The following is a 22,859-nucleotide window of genomic DNA, read 5'->3' as shown; positions in this document are numbered from 1 at the left end:
TTCTCTACATCTCTTTCATCCCCATCACAGCTATTTCTGTCTGGAATGTACCAGAATTTACACTTTTTCTAAGGAAAACCTGTATACATGTGAGGCATCAGGATTTTTATTTCTTTCAAATTTTTGAGGTCCTGGAAGAGGCAGAACAAGACTAGGTTTTGTAAGGCAGTTTCCCACTAAGTTTAGGAAATGCTGTCAGAAGATTGATTAAATCCCAAGTTTTTATTAAAATTGTATTTTAAGAAATATCAGCTTTCAAGGCTTTCTTTATCTGGGGACATTTTTTTCTGGCTTTCCCTTGTTCTCCTCTTCTTTCTTCCTTACTTCTTTAGATCCTATCTTAACTTTTGTTTTTATAACCTTTCTATCCTGAAAGAAACAGAGAAGGAAAAGAATTTCAAAGAAAAATTATAAAATGGGGGGGGGGGGGGGGATCTTACGGAAGTATAAATACAATAAAAATGAGGAAAGTAAAACCACAGAATTTCAGCATGTATTTTTAAACATTTTTTAAATTTCTACTAAAACTCTGTTTTTAAAGACCTTGTTAGAAGGTGTCCTGTCCACCACAATTCTTTTAATGTCTTTGTGAATGAATTTATTACCGTGGAGAACCTGAACACTTCTATTATTTGCTTAAAGATGCACCAGGAGGAATAAACTTAATAATTTCAAGGCACAGAAGTAACTCCATTAATACTCATCAACTTGTTAAAAATAAGTGACCAAAATGTGTCTTGCCTCCCACAAGGACAATAATTTAATACAACCATAATTCCTGAAATGCTTGCTAGACTTTTTCTACACAATTAAAAACCCACAATTTAGCAAGTTTAGAAATTATAATGGATTCTTATAGTTTTGTTTAAAAACTAGTTGTGTTAGCGTTAGTACAATTGTAAATTGCTTACATAAATATATCAAGATGGTTTTTAAATAGCATGTCTTTTCTATTCCACTGAAATAAAAATTAAGCTTATAAGTTTCAAAAATCAAGATTTTATATTGTGCAATTTTATAAGAACTTCAAATACTCACATGTTTTTACACCATTTAGATGGTAAAAGGAGCTCAACATTTTTCCACTTTTTGTGGAGACACAGAAATCATATTCTCTTCCTGCAGTGAGGTTTTCAATTGTTATTTTCCCATCGCTTTTTAAAACGAATGTTGCATTGGGTCCTTCTTTGCTTGTAACATATATGCCATCAAATTCTCCAATATCAGGCATGCCAACAAATAGTACCACAGCATTGCTGTAGAGCATATAAGGAACTACAATTTGAACAGGCTTGGGTTCTGGAAGAAAGTAATTGCCACATGTTAAACCAGTGGAAAATAAATTAAGTGAAAAGCACATGATGCATCTGAAGCAATTTCCCTGAGAAATACTCTTGCTGAGTGCAAATTAACAGCTACCATAGCACGTCATTGTTCAGAAAAAAATAATTCTGAATTTTAAACTATTTATTACTGGAATTTCCCATTCAATCACAACTGCACCTAGAAGGTAAACAGGATAACTGGAAAACTATACAGAAATGTAGATGTGGACAGGGAGATAACCATGGAAAATGAGATGCATTTGATGGATACAACATTGATGCGTTTAGTTTGCCTCCCTTACAGTTGGCTCTGACAGCTGTGAAAGACCACATCCAGATTTTTTTCATCTGTGTTGTGAAAGAGGTATTAAATCTAATCCCATGTAAAAAATTCTGGAAAAGACTTAAGACTGTTAACCTCCAGAATACTGAAATCATTTAGAAAGAAATAACAATGCAGCATTTCATGTATCTATAAGCTGACAGCTGCAGCCTTTATATACTACATGTATAAGTGAATTCTGTCCACTCCTTTCACATATGCAAGAAATTTATACTGCACCAAAAGCATTTAAACATTTTGGTAAACTAAGACCCTCCAATAAAGCCTTCACTATCAATGGAAATGATGCTTTGACAAACAATGCAAAGCTTTTATTTTCAGCCATCATTACTTCTAATTCTTTCCTAGCAGCCTCACACTAATGGTAGGGCAATTATTTCTCAGAGTGCTCAGAACTAATGTATCTCCAGAAATCAACAATCTGTTTCAACCATTCCAATGTTTTACTATTTCAACGCAAATCAATGATTCACCCAGCTTCCTCTGCCAGTGGGAATGGGATTTCCAGCTGTTGTCCCCATCACAGCTGTCACTAGTACCAATACATTTTCCAAGGCTGCATTGCCTTCACAAAAATTGTTAAGTTTGCTGTTAACAATCAGGATTGGATCTCTACCTTTCATATTTAAGTTTTGATGCTTGGTTTTTTAGCAAATTGACTTGATCGACAGAATTTATTAGATGATAGCAACAATAATGAGACTGAAGTGTGTATTATTGTCTGTAGTTTTCACAATAAATAATGTCTTACTTAAAGTGCATTGAATGGTCTTCAGTTCGCTCATAGTTCCATTTTTCACACTTGCCACTGCTATTTCGTAAGTCATTCCAGGGGTTAGGTCTTCAACCTTTAATTCTTCTTCATTACTTAATAAAAACTTTTTAGTTTCACCTATGCCTGCATTAGGTTTCACTTGAATGTAGGATTCCTGACACTCTTGTGGCAGCTTCCAGTGAAGGATTACACTCTCTTCTTCTACATCCTCAGGGTGAATATAAACAGCTGTAGGTGGACTGACAGCTTGAAAAAGAAAAAGATGTCAGTATAAAACCATACATCAAACTTACTACCATTTCACAATCACTTTCCAATAATCTCTCTCAGTTTGTTTTTTCTTCTAAAATGTCACAATTTTATACCTACTGATTAATTTGTTTATTTCTTAAAATAATTTGCATGGCAACTACCTGTTACAGGCAGATTCTATATTCTGTTTTCCCATAACAAATAAGGACTCATTTTGCAAACATATTCGATTCCACTGGATATATATGGAGTAAAAAGCTGACACAGTCTGCCCTAAAAAATTTGAGAAATCATTGTAATGTTTTAACTTCGCGAAAGTTAAAGATACAAACGATAAATCAGAATTTATCAAGCAGGATATCACTTCTTTAGTTCATACTAATATGCTGTAAGTAGACAAATGAATGAATGAATGAATGAATGAATGAATGAATGAATGAATGAATAAATAAATAAATAAATAAATAAATAAAGGGATTGGTACTTTCACAATTTTGGAAGGTTCTGAAGAGTATCAAAACAACCACAATCTGACATAGTTTTAAAAATATCTTTATGCCTTGTATTTTCAATTTAAACTCCGTCTAGTGAAATAAAACAACTAGGAAATGGATACATCACCTGTTGTGATTAATATAGGCTTGTCATGGCAGCTTACAGTTCCTTTCTCTGCTACATTCTGTAAATATAACTGATACTGATGATAAGGTTTTACATTTCCTATGACTATTGAAGTCTTGCTTTTTTCAACTGGTAACTGTTCCCAGATGTTAGTTTCAGTATCCAATATGTTGACCAGGTAGTAATGAAAAGAAACACCGTATGAATGCTGCGGAGGCTTCCATTTTAAATGTATTTCTGCAGATGAAACATACGTAGCCTCTAACTTCTGGGAGTGCAATGGCCCTGTTGAGTAAGATTAGGAACAGAAATACGATAATAGCTTCTCATGCCTTTCATCAATAACTGTGGGGTGCTTTGTTGTGCCTTTTTGTTTGTTTGTTTGTTTTAAATAGAGCCTGAAAGCCTAACAATGCATGCTTCCACACAGGCTAAATACTGTTAGAGCAAATCTAACAAATCACCCTTGACAGTGAATATTGATAAACAGAGAATACAGGAAACAGTGCAATTAAAGGGAAAATATTAAAAATATGGTTATCAGGTTATTACTGCTATTTATTTTGGTAACTTACTTGTTTCTACCTCCAGAATTGGACTTAGGCTAGTCTGTGCTCCTTCTGGGTTCCTTGCTGCTAATAAGAAACTATAGCGAAGGCCTGGAGACAGCTGCCCAATTTTTGTTTGAGTTGTGTTCACAGGCAAGTTCAGAATGTGTGGTTTCCATTGGTCAAAATAATACTTCAGTATAAGTGCAAAGCCTGACTTAAGCCACATGTCCATACTGCTCCACACAAATACTGCCTCAGATGTCTTGACATCACGCACACCAAACATGAAGTTTTCTGGTACCAGAGGTACTGAAAAAGAACATCAAAAATGGAAAAAATCATTAAAACCCTTTTATTTTATATTTGTATCTTTAAATATAAATGTAATCAATGCAAGGCTTTTAAGAATAAATGAAAAAGATTGAAAAAATATAATTACATTCATATTCACAAATATATGGTAGCTGTACATAGCAGAAAAATCCTGTGAAGAAATAGTCTGGCCCAGAGGGGTTTCTCTGAAGGGCATAGCAGTCAGTTTGATTTTCTGGTATCATTGACAGAGATGAGACACTCTCTTTCAGAAGATAAGGAGATCCATCTGTCCACAAGAGCTGACCTTCTTCCTAGATTGAAAAAAATTAAATTAAACCCCAGATATTTTTAGATTATATTTATAAACTATTAAGGTTTCCCTCATTGCAAGTGTATTCCTAAATATCCAAAATTTATGTACTTCATTTATACAAGTTAATTATATAGGTCTATTTTTAATAAAGGTTTCAATCTAAAATTCCATCCCTTCTATTACAAAAAATTATAATAATAGAACATAGCATAACATAATATAAGCCACATTAGTATGTTTCATTGTTACAAACAAGACGTTAAAAATCATTATTAATCAAATAACTTAATAATCTTGTATGGATAATTTTCTAAAAATTGTATTCACTTAAAAAATCCCTCAGTCAAAAAAACTCATAAATTGGGTCTGAAAACAAGAATACTTCGCTAAAAAAACCCATGGCTGGATTCACAATCAGATGAGGAAATGCTATCTTTCACCCTTCTCCTGTTTGCTGGTTTCTCAGGTGTTAGGACACTCATTCGTACCTCACTCCATGTGTCTAACCTTTGAGGTACTTTCTGGTTTTCCAGCAGAGCTCCACAAACACTAGGGTGAGGCAACATGACATTTAGGAGGAAAGATGCTTGCAGAATCAGCTTACAGCATCACAAGCCAGAGCCCTCCCTTGGGACACAGGCTTCAATCTGCACTACACTAACATGTTCTAACATCTAGGAACCCTAATAGAAAATCCAGAACATTTAGGCATGGCACTGGGGCACTCTCCAGAGGTAAAAGAGCCTAAGTGCTTTCAGACATAGCAAGTCTGTGGTCCTACAGGCTAAGTGAATTCTTTAAGTACTCCAGTGGAGAAAAGCTCAGGTACCACCATCATTTTAAGACTTCTGTTTATTCTTTTATTAGAGATGCTCAGAAGAAGGGAAAGGGGAGAAAAAGCTTTTTTTTTCATTTCCTTGAGAAAATGATAAATCATATTTGTTGAGAAGAAGCTTATTTTTTTTCAATTAATTTGTTGTGTTGAAAAAATTAAATAAAATACTGTGATATTTTTCACTTTCCAAGAGAGCAAAGTACATCTTCAGTGGTATGAAGTACTTGAACTTGTCTTTCAGGAGGACTTGTGCATATATTCTGCCATTTCAAAAATGCAATACTGATCAATCTTTTTTTCTTTTTTCTTTTTTTTTTTTTTAATGTACTGGTCTTCCTAGACACTAGAGTTAATGACAGGCACAGGAAACCGTGGGATACTACAATGACACAAACCTCTGCAGCAAGGCTTGCAAGAGAAAGCACAGTAAACAGTCTTTGGCCACTTTTTGCACTTCCAAACTAAAGAACTGCACCAAGTGTCAGGACAGACATGAGGGTATCACCAAAGTACTCCATTCATTTGTGCACTAAACCCACATCTCCAGGTCTCTGTTGCATTTCACAGAATGATCACCCTCATCAGGAAGGGTTTGAATTCAGATACAAATCAAAGTAGGTTTAAAGGAGGAGAAACTGTGAGAATACAAATGCTACAGAACTAATCCTGTTCACAGTGCTGCTAATTTTTATCAGTACCAGAGTACTTGGTAGTTTTCCTAAGGCTGCTGAATCTTCTGAGTAGATTATAGCCCCAGCTTTAACCTACCCAGAACTTACTTTCTTTTTAACTTACTTTCAGCAAGTGCTTCAATCCATGGGGTTCTTGGAGAAAAATAGAAATTCTGAAAATTTCTTTTTGAGAACAGACATTTAACTTCCTAATGCTTCAAATACAAATGAGAAAGCAAAAATAATTGAATCTGCAATTCAAATCTCAGATTTTAAAGAAACCCCACAACTCGTACTGTATGTCCCATGATGTTTAAACTCCTGAGGTAAGTGTAATTTGGTGCAAGTACAATTTGGAGTTCTCATAAGAAGACAACAGATGACAACAATGACATTTCAGACTGAAACGTGTTCAGACAGCACTTGAACTCACTAATTAAGTACAAATATTTAGGAAAGAAGTTCTTGTAAAACAAGCATTTTATTATTATACCTTGCTAGTCTTAAAATATGGTTCTCATCCAGTTCATTTAATTGATTGACTCCCACAAACATCGAAATGCATGTAATGATTCACCAGTTGACTAACAGTCAAATTCCAAACTGGAAATTGACTCTTTTCTGCATATCAGAACTTTAAAAAAAACAACTTTCTAGTACTCTTTCCAACTTGCAAAAATTATAGTGCTTCTGACAGCCTCTTACAAATTCTACATTATTTCTAAAATACCCAGTTGGTTACAAGGGATAATACTACAGTGTAAAACTTAGAGCAATTTGAGAAGTGACACTGGAGTCGTATTAACAAAATAATATTGTAAAGTGCATATATTCCTGGTGCTTTATTAACCAGGATGGTTACAGTGCTTCTCTAACCCAGACAGATTTGTATTTCCCCAATCCGCATGGTATCCCACTCTGACTGGTTTGTGTAGCCTCAATATTTAACAGAGACTGCAAAAAGGAATTTTTCCATCTCTATGACACGTGGTGTGACACTTACCACTCCTGCTCTGACACATAAAGTTTGCTTTGGTGCCACTATTTTCACAGTAAAATAATTTAAAAATAATTTTACCAAAACAATATTAAAAAATAATTTCAGGGTGTGGATTTTTTAAAACAAAAACTACTGGCTTTCTCCCAACCTTCTACACTCAGCACAAAATAAGTTTTCACTAAACCAAATCACAGAAGCCTGGGTCCCACCTTTCTGGCACAGTGCCTCCATCTTTCCAAGGGCTTTTCCAATACTTTCATTTATGTCTGTAGTTCTTCCTAAGCCACACCACACTGAATCATTTTGTAGCAGCAGACGTGGCATTAAGAACTTTCATATCCCAAATACAAGGAATATAAAATATTTTAGAAGAGCACCTTGCTCCATCTATACTGGACAGACCTCACTAAGCTCAACACTTAACATTTCAGACTTGCATTTAAACTGAGAAAGCCAACCCCGGGCTTCGACATCCATAATAAGAAGTGTGTAGACTGAGATTTAAAATCTGGTAATGCAGCACTACCTACAGGCAAAGTACTATCCCTGGGAAATAACACACACACACACAAAATTACAGGTTAAGTATACACTGTAGGTTTGTGGGGCTTTTTTTCCCCCAGTGATGGCCATCTAAATATTTTCAGTATTTCCAAATAGGAAGAAACAATGATTCTTCATCTAATTACTAATAACTATATGAGCAAATAACCAATGTACTGCTTAGCAATTTTTATTCCAAAGGATTGGCTCCTCTATTTCAAAATTCTCCTGGTTCCATATCTGTAATAACAAAGATGATAAAATATACTGACCTTTAGGTCATTAAGACCTGTCCATAACATGATTATTCGACTAATTTTCTGGAGATATGACAACACAAACCCATGTTCTTCTTCACTCCCTATGTCAAGAAGATGTGCCCCTTGTGAAGAGGTTTCACAGGTTTGTTGTGCCACCTTCCATGGCTTGCTCTCCTTACTCATTCGGTAGCAGCTGCTCTGGAATGCCACCCACCCTTGGGAACAGGTGCCTGTAGGTGAAAAGGGACAGGATTTTAAAGTTATACTGTATTCCTCGTGGCACTGGTTCTGTTTTCTTATAATTACACAGATATTTTGAAGACAATAGCATTTAATTAAGTCATTATTTCAACCCCCAAAACATTCAGCGATTATTAACCAACACTCCTTCAAAGTCCTGAGTGTTTTAAAAAAATCTGGTTGACTGAATTAAAAGCTACAACTGCAACCCAGTGAAGAAAAAACAAATAAGAGATCCATTAATCTTTGTCATACACTAGAAAAGAAATTGATTTTTAAGTTTAGTTACTGATGATTCAATTTTTTTAATTACAAAAATGAAATTAACAAATAATTTGCATTAATATCTTCTTGAGTTTAGGAAAATAATCATTTCCTTTAATTTGATTAAATACTATCCTTTCTTTTGCATATCTAATTTTAAAGATTCTAAGTTGCATTATGAGAGTAGCACATTTAAAGGAATGAGGATACAGAAGCAAGCCATAATATCCTCAGAATCACAGCTCTTCTAAGAAAACAGCCCAGCTAAGCTTGTCACTCAACAATAAAAATCCCATTATATTGAATGCTTCAGAAAGTGTTCCAAATCCTTATCAAACTCAGGATTTTCTTTGCCTTTTCATTGAAACTACACAGCAAATTCAACCCATACGCTCCAATAATTACAAGGCTTAACTTCAACATCAACTGCACTCTATATTCGACTGCAAAAATATGGTTAAAACATCTGCACATGCAAATTTGGATTCTTGCTCCTAAAATGCTAAGTATTAATTAGAAAGAACCTTCCTTCCTATGCCATTAACATTCAATTTATTTCCTCTTTCAAGAAATAACATCCATATCTATTAAAATATATAAAATGGAATACAGGATTTTACAATTTATTCTTAATCCTTCTAGAAAACACGCAGTACTAACTTGCCGTCACTGTGACTACAAGAAACTCTAATAGATACCTGTTTCAGCTTGAATATCCAGTGACTGAGACACATTTACAAATCCAGGATTTAATTGTTCAAATATAAACTTAAATGTATAAATGGTGGCAGGTGCCAAATTTCTCCATACAAAGAATCCACTGGGTCTTTTTATAATCTGAGAAGTGCCATTCCAGAAAAGAGAAACTGAAAATTCTTTGGTCATCATACTCCAATTAAAAGACACTGTAGTAGCTGTCACAAATGTTTTGATGTCATTTTCTGAAATTCCTCCTAGTAGGCAACAAAAAAATAAATACTGTGTTTGCCATAATTAAGTAATTAACTCAAAGTTCTATTTCATTATATATTCATTCATAATATTATTATTTTTTTCTTTTGAGAAGAGATGAGGGATAGGCCCAATAGAGAAGGAAATGTAGCATCAGTTACATTTAGTCAAGTTTTCCTTTATGTTCATGGTATGTTAACTTCTGTCTGAAGCAAGGAGAGATAAAAGTGTACATTTTCAGGAGTGTTTTAACAGTAAAAATACATATTTGGATAGAGTATAAGTAATAGACACTAAGTGCAGCAACACATTAGCAGCAAAACCATTTCCTGTAGCTTGCTGAATGATCAGTTGATGGCTCCTGCACTGCTTTCAACTTACTATGTTTTTTTCCCAACTACATTGTTTGAATTCAGATACAAGTCTGTATTCCAAAGCTATGCAATAGTATGAGCTTGTAATGTGTACAAAGGTAATGCTATAAACTATTTTAATTGACAAAGATAAGATTGGAAAGCCCCTTCATTCTGGTAACCGATGGGACTTGTGGTCCTGAGTGGATTTACAGCTATAAATGATGTTTTTATAAATTCAGTGGCTAAACTCGTACATTCTAATACTGAAAATCTGTCCCGTTAGTCACAATGCTAAGATCCTCAAGATGCTTATTAACCCTTTTTAAGGAGGGACTCTTATAAAGCTGAACTTTTTTTTTTAATTTATATAAGAAAATGACCCTATGTTATTATGAAATTTCCAGGCTTTAAGTAACTTTTTCCATGATCCTCTTTTATAAATTTCTGCTCTGAGAATTACTGTAGTATAGCAAAAGCTGTAATATTTAAAAATCTCACAAACTTTTACATCAGTCCCATATTTTGGAATTGTTACACTAACCAAACACATTACATTAAATTGTTCCTTCAACACTTCATGGCTGAAAATATACATCAATGCAAAGTTTCTAAAAACATGACTAACCTAGGGATCTGCACCCCTACTTTTTAATCTTCAGTATTAGACTTAATATAGAGATACTAAAATATTTTTGCGCTACTCGACTTACGTGTTTTAAATGATTTTACACTTAAGATTTGGCCATTTTTCAGGGATTCTATTGTAATATCATACTTCCTATCTTCCTCGAGCAGAACTGTAGTACTGACAGGTTTCCGTTCAGGTTTAGAAATGTTTCTTACATTCTGCAAGTTAAAAGAATTTCTGAATATAGTGAAAGTAATAAAAATACAGTTTATAAGTGATCTATGAAGCTTTTAGAAGGAGAGCTTATATTGCTTCACTTCAAACCTGAGGCTGCAAGTTACACTGCAAAATATCCAATACATTTGAAACAAAGCCTTTTCAAAAATACATAAATAACAAACATCCTCATATGAAAATGTCCATCTTTTCTTTAAATTCCAGAACATCCTGCACTCAAAATAAGAACAATGCCTTCTCACAGGAATCTAGGGGTAGTGTGTGCATCTCCTGGAGAAGTTAAACTCCTTCTTCAAACCACAGTTTGAAGTTTTGAAGAATTTGCATATTCTTAACTATGAGCATATGACTATGCATCCTTATTCAACAGGATACTCAAGGGTCTTTTGAGTCCTACTGGCTTCAGTAGGACTCTGTAAAAGTACACATAAATGACATGAATTTAAAAATCCAATACATTTTTTCCAGACTTTCTCTTTATTTGCTCTTTTACTTTAAAAAACAAAAACAAAAACCCAACAAAAAAAACCAAACCAAAACAAACAAACACATGGTGCTATTAATTACTGCTTCCTACAGTTTAAATAACATGGAAAAAGCTATTGCTTAGATTGATAAAATATACTTTTTGACTGAAAGCATCTGCTTGCTGGTATGTCAGAATGTAATAGTCTGGATCCTCTCCTTTGGGCAGTTCAGTCCACTCCATCAAAACTCTTCTAGCAGGCTTTTTCGCTCGGTCACAGTCTACACACTGTGCACCCTGCAACACAAACATACATGAATGCAACTTACAAAATGCAGCAAACACACCTCTAACTAAATAATTAAACTCTGTCAATTTTAATTAATTTTACCTAGAGCTCATCAGCTAGCAACTGTTTGTACATGGGCCAGTATCACCAGCTCTACTGTGAGACACACAGAGACCTCCTAATATTTTACACGTTCTGCAGGTACAGGTTCTAGATTCCTTTCTCTCTCAAGAGGTGGAAAAATCATGTCACCTGACCCAAAAATGACAGAAACCTGTCATCATTTAATATTAGAAACAATATCAGAAATTTCACTTGTAATGTTCAGAGTGCAGCCAGAGTTTTAGGCACTCAGGAGCTGGAGGTCTCAGTCCTAGTCTTACAGTACACGTTAAAAACTTTAGTGCAATCGTTTTCAAATATTTCAACTACTACAGAACAATTAATAACCACTTTCAAGAGGTAAAGAAAGAATTTATTAAATACCTCCCTAGCAATCTAATTTAGCCATGGCAATGATTTCATTCAGTGCTTCAGCTTCTTGCAGAAGGGAACTCATTCTAGACACAAGTCTCCTGCATTTTTGCCACTATCTTTTTGAGAATTTTACCTGCCTTTGAAGGACTTCAGCTTAACACTTCAGAAAAGCAGCTTCCTTGTCTGAATTTCATCTTGAACCAGCAACTTATGGGCTGCTTTGATCTAGTTTAAGATAAACCTGAATCAGACCTAACATTCAAAGAAATTGGTGCATGTGATGCCTATCCCTATCACAAAACATTTAAAAATACTGCAGTTCTGTCTTTTGTGCTCAATTTTTTCTTTCTTAATGAATTAAAATGACAAAAAAAAAAAAGCCATTTTAGCAATGAACTTAAAACTTAGTTCAAAAAACTAAACCAAAATAAAAATCAAATACAAACCTCTAGGACACTAAAATAAAAGTTAGCAGTTATATTATTGTATTGCTTTGTGTTGTCCTGTAAAGCAATGTACCATGCACAAAAACAAAAAAAAAAAAAAAAAAAAACAAACAACCAAACAAACAAACAAAAAAACACTAACCAAACCAAAACTAAAGAAAACAAAAAAATCATTTATTTTTTTAAGTACAACTTACTTTGGAATTCAGTTTGGCTTAAACAACTTCCATCAACTAATGAACAACTAACATAACTATAAATCTATCAAAATCTCCATGTTCAGAGTTTGATTATACATTGTGAAGTATAAATTTTGTAAAGCTTATAAAGCCTTTAAACTCTATAAATCTTTTACAGGATGATATATACCACCTCTGGAATGAACTGACACAATGGACTTCTTGATGACATACATGAAATTGTTTAGGGAATATTTTTCCAGGAAAATTTGCAGATTTTTAATTCAGTATACTGGTTGCATAGCTTGCCTGCATTCCCTGAAAACAAAATCTGCCTGGCCCAGACAATTCAAAGGGTAGGAAAATCTGATTTTAAAGACAAAAAAATATTCGGCAATAGCTGAATTAACCATTTTTATAATTTTCCACCAACAGCAATTGCACGCCATTTTACTATACATAAATACATCCTATTTAGACCTAAAAAACAAGATTTGCATTTTCAAGTGTACATAAAAATTGTTCCATACTTATGCCCAATGAGAGGGATTTCGAATGTTCCTTTTTGTTGCCAACACCTTGCCATGAATTTTTAGGCCCTTATTTAAAGACTGAAGGAATTTTAAAAATAAAAATAAAATTATTAAATTGACCAAAAAGACCTAAGGTTCAAACCTATCTTCAGGCTCACTACAGAGGAGCCAGGGAGACCTAAACAACAAACAGCAACTTATTGACTTCTGCCATCAACTGTGTCTCAACAAAAGACTCAAGTAGGTTTCTCTGTCTGAAAAAGAGGCACTTCAGGGGAAATACAGCCGAGATCAATAAAATCTTAAGTAGGCAAAAGTGTGAAAAGATTGATTTTCATTTTCTCTTCAACTACAAGCACTGTGATGGATGAAACACAGCTGGTGTGCTCCAGATTTAAAGAGGGAAAAAATACAGTTATTCACAAAATAAGTAGTTTATCTGACAAGGCTTAAAATGAGTACTAAAAGTTCCAAGAGGTGTCAGAGGAGGCCCATTCATGTTTGCAGAAGTTCAAGTTCATAGAATAGAACTACAATGAAGCTCACAAATGACACTGCAAGTACACCCATCTCAAAAAGCCCTTAAGATGCAAATGGTGGAAAACTGACACAGCGTAGGTAATTTTCTTATGCTATACTTACAGTCCTCCCCAAGGGTCTGATTTTTACCACTGTCAGAAGAATGATAATAAACTCATTACAGCTTTTAATTCATACCATACCTGTCTAAGAGGTAACTTAAAGATGCTGCGATCTCTTATTTCTTCTGCAGAACAACACTAAACCCAAAGCAGCAGGCTTTGAAAGCAGATGAAAGATCTCAAAAGAGCTTCCAACTATTCAAGTAGAAAGAAGATTGGGAATGTTCAGTAGCACTAAATGAGAGCTCCCCATGAACAGGGAGTGAGAACATGGGAAAAAAACCCCAGTCCAAATCACAAACCATCAATTTAAAACATTCACTTTCACTAATTATTCACTCCCAAAAAACAGAGTATTTTCCTTACCTTAAATAAATATTTTAATAAAAGGAGAAGAAGAATTCGTTGATCCATAGAGAAAGAAATGTTATAGTCACAGTTTCATCTTAAGTACTTGTATCACCACAGCTTCGAAGCAAAATCATGTCAGAATATCCTAAGAAGGGAAAAACTAATACGCACATTTATACTCCACATGGATACAGAGGCAGCCAATGGTGCACCCGAGATGTATGTCTTTGCTCTGGCCCTGCCTCTTCTCAAGCCTCATATCAAGTTTCCTAAGATCCTTTAATTTCAGTGAACTGTGGATATGCCTGTTGTTCAGCAGTCATTTAAAAACCCCTCAGTGTAAAAAAAAGATTTTTAGTTTTTATGTGATTACCAGATCAAAATTCATTGCAATCACATACTTATTTTCCTTCAGACTCTGGTTGTTTCCTACAGTACACCTTTTTATCCTGATGTTCTGTGGTCAGTGTACAAAATAAGCCCCAAAACACCTTTCTGCAGAAGTACTAAGCACAGCTGCAGAACCATTGGTATGTCTTACAACTTTACAGATGTCCCACATAAAGTCACCAGTATAAGCAACTATAAATAAAGAATAGACAAGAATTAATAGCGGTAGGACCACTGATCTATCTCCCAAAGGCTGCTGAATAAGAACGTGGCTCAGAAAAATATACTGGGTGACATTTATCTTTGGCCAGATCTGAAGCTGCAATTTCAGAGTTGAACTTAACACAAAATAATTCCCAGTGCCCTAACCTTTCCCCAAATAACATTTTGTATAAAAAAATTAGAGTTCCACTGTGTTCTTTGAAATTAAATCAGTTTAATAAGATGATAAAAATTGTTTACAGATTATAAAATAAATAAAAACCAATGCTATGGTATATGTGTACCATAAAAAAGAGCAGCAATCATATTATATACTTTGTATTATCACATCATACTTCTGTCTTGAGATATGATCTTGTTTTTCAGTGGGCTGTTCCTAATTTTTACTAAAACCGGTATCCCACTGAACTGTGAATCCTGAAATAAGCAATAAAATTTTCAGCTAAAGTTTTATTTAGTACTCGCAGTAAACAAGGCAGGCTTACTCTCACCAGAAAAATACCATTTTGGAGCTTTTATGTTTTCCAGACTCAAAGACACACATAGTAAAACAAAAGCTGCTGCAATGAAACCCCTGATCTCAAAACAGTCAATACCCCTCTCAGAGCAGCAGAGCACATGGATGTAATCACCTGAATGCTATTTTATCATCAATGACAAAAGTAAGCTACTGCCCATTCAGCTGTTTTGCAAAGCAGACATGCTCATTTTTTTTTCCAGAGCAATTTGTAATCATCAGGCACAAAGGGAGACTTTATTAAGAAAGTGACTTTCATGACACCAGCAGGAGCCCTCTCTGTGTTAACCCCAATAAATTAAGTGTGCTTGGCAAATTCCACCTTAATCAAAAGAACACTCCCCAAAACATAAACACATTCCTTTTATTCAGCATTTCTAGTGACTAAGTCATGACACCATTCACTACTGGTTTCCTCCAGACTGTGACATCAGTACAAAAGCAGGTCTTCAAGCCCCCCATACAAAAACTACTCAAAAAAACTAGAAACTACACATATAAGACATTTTTTTCAGACTATCTCAGTGAAGCAAGATTCTCAAATCTCTGACCTTAGGGAATCATTTACCACTGATTCCAGGAGATATAGGACCACCAAATTGGTCTACCTGTAGAATTATTTTCCCAAATAGGCAAAAATATCAGTTCTTAAATGATTATTTAAAGAAAGTTTAGACAAAATTTAGTACACAATGTTACACACAAGCCATCTCCACCATAACCTTTTCTCAATAAAACCCTTTTTTTCTCTTGCATTAATGTGCTGAAGTCTACCCCTCCAAAGATTCTTTACTTACATGTTGAGAATCTTTCTTGAAAATATATTCCAGAGAATAGCTGGGAATGTGTCACTGTACTAATTTTCTGCTAATGGCCTTCATGCTTTCTCCTCCATGATGGCTATATTGCTATGGGCATGTGTGTCTCATTTATGTTTTGTTCCCTACAACACACTCCTATGGGATTTCTCCTTTGGTCATGTACCCATACATGATTACAGCAGCAGCATCTCAAGGTAACATCTGAAAAAGGTTTTGATGAGAAAGAACTTGGAAAAATTAGTTCAAGTCAATGTTTACCATTGCCACAGTGTTCCTGAGTGGTAGCTAAATGTTTATTTGGCAGTACACAAAAAGTTCACACAAAGGTGAATCTCTGTAGTATATAGAAATCGTATTTGTCCTTTAAATTCTTGTAAAAAGCAAGATGGAAGAAAAAGAGATGGAAAGAATTATACAGAACTCATTAAAAATAATGAAATAATTACAAAAAATAATTACAGTTGCTGAAAGCTGAGTTTATCAGCAGGCCAGAAGTTCAAGAGAAAAAAAATAGTGTCAGGAAAAATGGATTGTGAAAGAAGGGGGAAAGGAGCCACATCTGAAACAGAAGTTAGTCACTGCTGAAGCACTGTGAACAGCACAGCGACCATTTGTAATCCCAGAGTGGGTTGCTGTAAATGCCTCTGCCTCTCAGTTTATTATGTGGCTTGTAACTATGTTCAAACACCAAACCTCAGGCCAGATCCTACCCTAAAATTCCACCAATACACAGGACTATGTATTTGGGAAGAGCTCTGTCTGCAGTGTGGAAATAAATCATGCAAATGAATTACGCTTTACTTCTTCCTTGTAGTATACAGATTTGGCTAGCTAAAAATAGGAATATTAGCTGGCTGTATACCTGTATTTTCAGATTTTATTAATGAAAACACACAGCAAGTGGCTTATATCTAATATTAAAAGCTGTGCTTCAAATTCTAATTGTATATCAGGGCTATAGTTGGTCTTAAAAAATTACCTGGTAAAAAGGCAATGGAATTATAAAAGTCTAAAATAAATAATATGTCAAAGACTTTCCATTTTATAGAAGCACATTCAGGTACAATCTGATTCTAAGTGCAGAGATATTTTTACGTTGATCCCTAAAAATCTGCATAGTTTTATGGCTAAACCTTTATATGGTGCGAATTCTTTTCAAGCACAGGTAGGAGGACAGAACAGTGGAAATGTAGGAGCAAAGGGCCACTGGAAGCAGTTACAAACGGGAGAAACGACAAGGCATGGTAGGACTGCAGCATAAGGCCTCCACTCCATCATACACTCTCCCTTGCATTTTTCAATCACAGTGTGGGAGTTTCAGGAGCATGCCTTCCCAGCCTTCCTTTTAGGGGAGTAGAAATTATACTACCCTTAGTTTCAGGGTGGGTGGAAGGGAGGGAGTTCTGTGGGTGTTAAAGCTCTTTTGGTCAATAATAAACAGACTAATTAATTTTGGTATTTAACTAATTAAGATTTGAGTTAGATCAGCTTTCCAAAGCAGCTCAAAAGACACATGTAGAGTCAGAGTTACACAAAATTTGAGGACAGGGCTTGAGGCAGGAATGCAGAGCTGAGACATGAGAAAGCCAAAATAGAACCATAAACTGCATATGTGGTTATGTGTAGGCTGCAGATGGAGGAAACTGGAGCAGAACAGTCCTGCCACACTGCAGGCTCATTCAAACCTCCTCTCTGGTGCAAGGCCGGCAAGGGCTAGTACATGTTATATAAGACACATCACATTCTGCCAGCGTCACCTTCCTGGATGTAAAAGGGCTGGTTGGGATGTCCAGGAAATGTTCATGGGATTTAATAGATGCTCACTTTCTGACACGGCCAAAGTAGCCTGAGTTTGAAGTTGAACAGTAAAATGAAAGACAATCTTAGAGCCACCCTATCCAGCTGCACTGAAGATGTAAGATTTTGCTGTAGGCTTCAGTGAGCATCCTAACACGGTTCCTACCGATTGTTGCATTTAGAAAAGCAAACTGTCTAAGTGGGAAAAAAAAAATTAATATCATTTATCTTATTGCAGGTTGTCATGGAGGTAATTTTAAACATAAATTCTTTTATCATTTCCAGGCTTTCCTAAGGTTTTGCATTAACATTCATCTTAGTAGCAAAGCTTAATTAATTGCATCAACACTGATGTATTATCGCTCTGAAAAATAATGTTTATTAAATTCTTTTGAATTACAAACACAGTTCTAAATCTTAGAAAAGCAAATGGGTAGCATGACTTATAAAAGGCCACAGCTGTTCAAAGAAAATGTTTGATGATTATATTGAAAAACACTATTTTTGAGAGCTTCCTTTTTATCAAATGCTAAACTCATTAAGTAGATACGGGCCAAACTCTCTTAATGCAAGTATAGGATACCTACCTCTACCTCAAAAAATCAAAAGTATGGTGGGTTTTTTTTAAAGTTGACCTTTAATTTGCTGTACAATTACACCAACATTACAGGCAGGACTATGATTTAACTTTTATTTCTTGCCTGTATGAAAAGTTTCTGTGCACAAATTCTGACAGCAGTATCAGATAATATTTTGGTTCTAGGCCCTGGTTTATAATTTAACTTGAAATATCTGCCTTACAAATAATAACATCATGCAGATAAAGCATAGGCTTTCTCAAAGTGTCAATTTATTTTGATCATTATTTGATCATTATTTCTTTATAATGGCTAAATATTTTGCTGATATTTTACAATGGATTCCTATTTAGTTTTTAAACCAAATCATTATTTTTAATGATATGGATGAGTAGATGAGTCTTGTTAATAACAACAGATTTCTCTGTATAAGCTATTTTTCTTTGTAAGCCGTCAAACAGAATGTAGCAAACAAAGATTTGTCACACAAAGCAGAAAAACAGCCTTGGATTTTAAGGCTGTTTTCATTGCTTATATTTCATTTTAACAACATATGTGATAATCCAACCTTTTCATAATTAAACAATGACAGCTTGAAATCAAAGCTGTCAGAAGATTTTCAAACTTCTAGACAAGAATTTGAATTTTGAAATTGAATTGTTAAATTTAGTTGTAAAAATTGTTTAAATTGTTGAATTGTTAACACAGTTATAAGGAAAATTGAAAAAGAAAATACTGTCATAATTAATATAATTTTCTTCTAGTGAGTTTATAAAGCAAAACAATCTTCCAAAAACAAGCTTAAACTTGCATCCTTTATTTTTAAAAGCAGGTTATGTAGTATGCTGATTAAAAGGGAGATGATATTCACCTTAAGGTGCTGAATCATGGATATTTACAACTTGATTGAACATTAATAACTCACCTGAGTCCTTCAAAACATTTATTTTAACTGACTTATTTCTCCTGGACTCAAAAACTATGAATCCTAAATTCAGGAAATAGTCTAAATATTCTGTTTTGGAAAAAAAAATTAAAAATATATTGAACACAAATCTTCAGACTGGAAAACAAAGACCAAACCCATTATGAATATTTAAAATGTGCAATATTGTGAGCATTTTAAATAAATATATATACATATGATCTTACTCTATACTAGCAAACAGCCAATTTCTTATCTGTGAAAAGTGAAGAAACGGATATAAAATGGAAACCTTCATAGCAGAAATGGCTTTCAGGTATTTTTAAGGCACAAAAGCTATAACTCTTCAGCCTTTGCATAGTCATGCCTCATACTTATACATAAAAATTAAATACATGCCTAAGGTTTCAAGATATTATTATTCTGCTGTATACTCTGGAGATTTCCTACAAGTACTTCCAGATCACAGTCATGTTGTTTCTCAGTGACTAACAGTGTAATCCAATCATTGACAACAGCTTAATGGACAAAAGATAGATTTTTGAGCAAGGTAAAAAATGTTACAGTCGAACCCACTCTTTTTAAAAAAAGTTAATTCAGTCATTTTCAAAATCCTAATATGCTTCTTTTCCGTTTAAACATGGGACTGGTGATGGTTTTCAACAGGAGGTCTCTAAGTAAATGAACCACTGAGAAATTATTTGAGAAATTCTCCACTTTGATAGGTAGCCACGATCCAAAATTTTAAAACACTGGAAATGCAAAACATACTAACCAGTTTTTTTCACCACCTCATCAAAAAGCCACTGCGTAGAAAAAAATGATGGATGAACTACACCTTGTTCAAAAGGATTTATGTTTTTCTTTCTACTCTTGCCAATATTTTCAAAGACAATTCGAAGAACAACAAACAACATCTTTGCTAAATTTGGGGAAAGTTACATTATAAAGCATAGTTGATGCCTTTTTTTTTTATTTCCCTGCAGAATACTATACCCATCCACAACCAAAAAACTGTGTCTGGTGGAAGCTAAAGCATGTCCACAGTTATGTTCAGTTCCATTGGCATGAGCAGTCTATAGGTTCTTGAATGACGTACATAATTTCGGTGCCATTTCCTGAACAGCGCAACGGCACGGTCAGGACTCGTGTTCCAATTTCTCGACAACATTTACAGAATCTTAGATGGCTATCAATATTGACATTGAAAATTGTTGCAGACGGGCATTTTCCATCACAAGAAGCCACATTTATCTATGAGTAAAATAAAAGAAAATAAGAACAAGTATTTAAACTAGATATCTCAAATTTTATTATAAAAATATTACATTTCAAACTTCTTTGTGATTAAAACCTATTTTTACATTTGAAAAGGACTCAGGCCTTTAAAAATTATTTTATCTTCTAAAATTCATTCATTCTAAGTTTAGCCACATTTTAAATATATTTTCAATTAAACTTTTCATAATTGTTTATCATGTGTTTTGTTTTAACCTTGTACTGTGGATACCAAAATTGAATTCCCATTTACAATTTAATAACTTCAGAACAGCACAGCTGAATCCATGTCCTTTTCATGTTCACTGATAAAAAGTTAAATTCTTCTAAGTAAAACGAAGGGAAGTTTATCTTTCTCCTTGGAAGTGGAAAAGCATATCAGCGTAAAAGCTTTTCCCTTTCTTATTTATACTGTTTGTGACTGAGGACTGTATTATCACTCAAAGAAATATGTCCAAAAAAGTAGATGCAGTAACAAACCAGCTAGGGCAGATACTAGCTAGAAAATTATTTCTTCTCTAAATTTCAGCAGAGCAATGTTTTCTCTCACTGTTACATTATGTGAAGTATTTTCTTAGCTGATATGTCGACAGAAAAAAACCCCTATACATTTTAATTAAACTTGAGCAGAGTAGAAATGCTGAGAAATCAAGGATGGCTGGTTCTCTTTGTAAGAGACTTAAATCTGATTTCTTCTACAAGTGGGGCATATGAAAGATGCTTGAGCTACTCCCTTCCAAGCCTGTGATGAAATGTGCCATACCCATACAAATTAGACTAAAAGATTACTCTCATAACTTTGAAATTTTCTGAGATTTGAGAGGAGTAAAAATCAACTTTGTCCTATGCACTAGTAATCCCAGTTATTAATTAATTAAATGTAGTCATGCTCAGCCCTATCCAAAATTGGACAGCAGTAATCCGGCCAAGAACACACATGTAGTTCCCAGCCAGTTACAGCAGATACCACCATCTGATGGGCCAAAATCACATGATGGAAAAAGAATGCCAGTGGGGGAGCTGGAGAGGAAAGGGAGTTTAGGCTACCAGGACATGAAAATCTGGACGTGTTTCAGTGTGAAGGGTAAGAGAATCCGGACTGTGTGAAGGATGTGCAGCCACCAAGGAACTTGGGAGCAAGGAGATACTGGGAAAAGGGGGCACTAATACAGATAGAGGTGGGATGGTGGTCTTTTTGGGAGGTGGGTAGAGAGGAAAGAAAAGGTGAAGAATTTACAACAGAAAGATGAAAAGGAAGGCTTCATTTATTGTGCCATTCAAGACATGACCTGGCCAACATTCTTGTTGCTCCTCTCTGCATGCTTTAGCTCTGCAGCAATGTAGAGGGACCACAGTTGAAGAGAGCCCTCTCTGGTACTGCAGCACTGATTCATAAAAGACTAGAGTGAGTTTGTTCCCATTGCCTATCCATTTGCTTTAATTAGCCTTTTTGTCTGCAGGAGAGCAGAGATTTTCATCGAACTGGGTGAAAAGGCAAGGATCTTTCACCTGGCTTAAAAAACTATGAAGTTTGACAAAATCTTTCATTTTAGTATTATTCGTTTAGTCAATACCATGTCTTTATTTTGTTGTATTGCTGTCTTTTACCCTAGGTTGTTGAAGTAATTCTGAAGCTCTCCAGACTCATCTCTTAACTATGGCAAATTACTCAAATTTCATCTATATGTTTATACTTTCTCATTATCAATCCTTCTAAAACTAAATAAATACATCATACACTTCTACAATTTTAATTTGAACATGTCACTATCTAGATGGCTTTTAACATGTGATGACATTTTGCCTGTTCCCTAATGACTGCCTAGGTTCTCCAGCAGAATCTTGCCAGAGGCCTTTAGGAAGTCTTGGGATACTTTGTTGATTGCTTCACACTTTGAGGGAGAAGACAGAGAGCATAAAGGTCTTCTTTCTTAATGCTTGGCTTGGCATGCCATGGGCCCAGCATCGAAATTTTATGCTTACCGGGCTTTGACTTATACAATCATTTTTTCTTATGGTTGTCCTGATTGTCATTTTCTGGCAAATCCTTTCTTCCTTTTTGCCTGATAAAATACAAAAAGTGCATACTGACTCAATATATCTTCTGTAACGTATTTGCTTCTTTAAAAAGTAAAAATATTAACATAATTTAAATAGTTATACTTTGTTTTCATTAATATACACACAGAAACTATTACTTGCATAGTTTTCTTTTTAAATCTAATATATTACCTGTGCAGTATATATAATACCTGTGCAGTATTACCTATTTTAAGGTGGAACATATGAGCGTCAAATGCCCCAAATAAGTTATACAATTTTTTTAAATATTAAACTATGAATATGTTTTGAAATTACACATTTGGCAAGAGAAATATAAGCAATTAGAAAAAATGTATTGAGTAATTTTGAATACTATTAGAATTAATTCTCTTTTACTGGGAATGTTGAATGCAAATAGGATTCTGA

General features: G+C 34.5%; 2 protein-coding genes across 2 annotated transcripts in view; both read right to left on the bottom strand.

Annotated features, from left to right (window-relative positions):
- Positions 1 to 13,925, bottom strand: part of PTPRQ (protein tyrosine phosphatase receptor type Q) — a 125,683-nt gene extending 111,758 nt beyond the window's left edge. Inside the window, exons 1-10 of the mRNA XM_066183309.1 lie at positions 13,878 to 13,925; positions 11,106 to 11,243; positions 10,326 to 10,461; positions 9,007 to 9,261; positions 7,817 to 8,034; positions 4,307 to 4,493; positions 3,892 to 4,176; positions 3,317 to 3,601; positions 2,420 to 2,689; positions 1,039 to 1,299 (exon numbers count right to left, since the gene is read on the bottom strand). Coding sequence (XP_066039406.1) covers positions 1,039 to 1,299; positions 2,420 to 2,689; positions 3,317 to 3,601; positions 3,892 to 4,176; positions 4,307 to 4,493; positions 7,817 to 8,034; positions 9,007 to 9,261; positions 10,326 to 10,461; positions 11,106 to 11,243; positions 13,878 to 13,925 — 2,083 coding nt within the window. The remainder of the gene's footprint in view (positions 1 to 1,038; positions 1,300 to 2,419; positions 2,690 to 3,316; positions 3,602 to 3,891; positions 4,177 to 4,306; positions 4,494 to 7,816; positions 8,035 to 9,006; positions 9,262 to 10,325; positions 10,462 to 11,105; positions 11,244 to 13,877) is intronic.
- Positions 13,926 to 19,751: 5,826 nt separating this feature from the next.
- The window catches only part of OTOGL (otogelin like), a 91,780-nt gene continuing 88,672 nt past the window's right edge, over positions 19,752 to 22,859 (bottom strand). The window contains exons 57-58 of the mRNA XM_066184674.1: positions 22,374 to 22,453; positions 19,752 to 20,366 (exon numbers count right to left, since the gene is read on the bottom strand). Of these exons, the coding sequence (XP_066040771.1) occupies positions 20,166 to 20,366; positions 22,374 to 22,453 (281 nt within the window). The 3' untranslated portion in view covers positions 19,752 to 20,165. The remainder of the gene's footprint in view (positions 20,367 to 22,373; positions 22,454 to 22,859) is intronic.

The sequence above is a fragment of the Chamaea fasciata genome, unplaced genomic scaffold (assembly GCF_029207755.1).
Source record: "Chamaea fasciata isolate MVZ Bird 193981 ecotype frontalis unplaced genomic scaffold, bChaFas1.0.hap1 SCAF_5, whole genome shotgun sequence".
NCBI lineage: Eukaryota > Metazoa > Chordata > Aves > Passeriformes > Sylviidae > Chamaea > Chamaea fasciata.
This window is presented reverse-complemented; position numbering and strand designations above follow the sequence as displayed.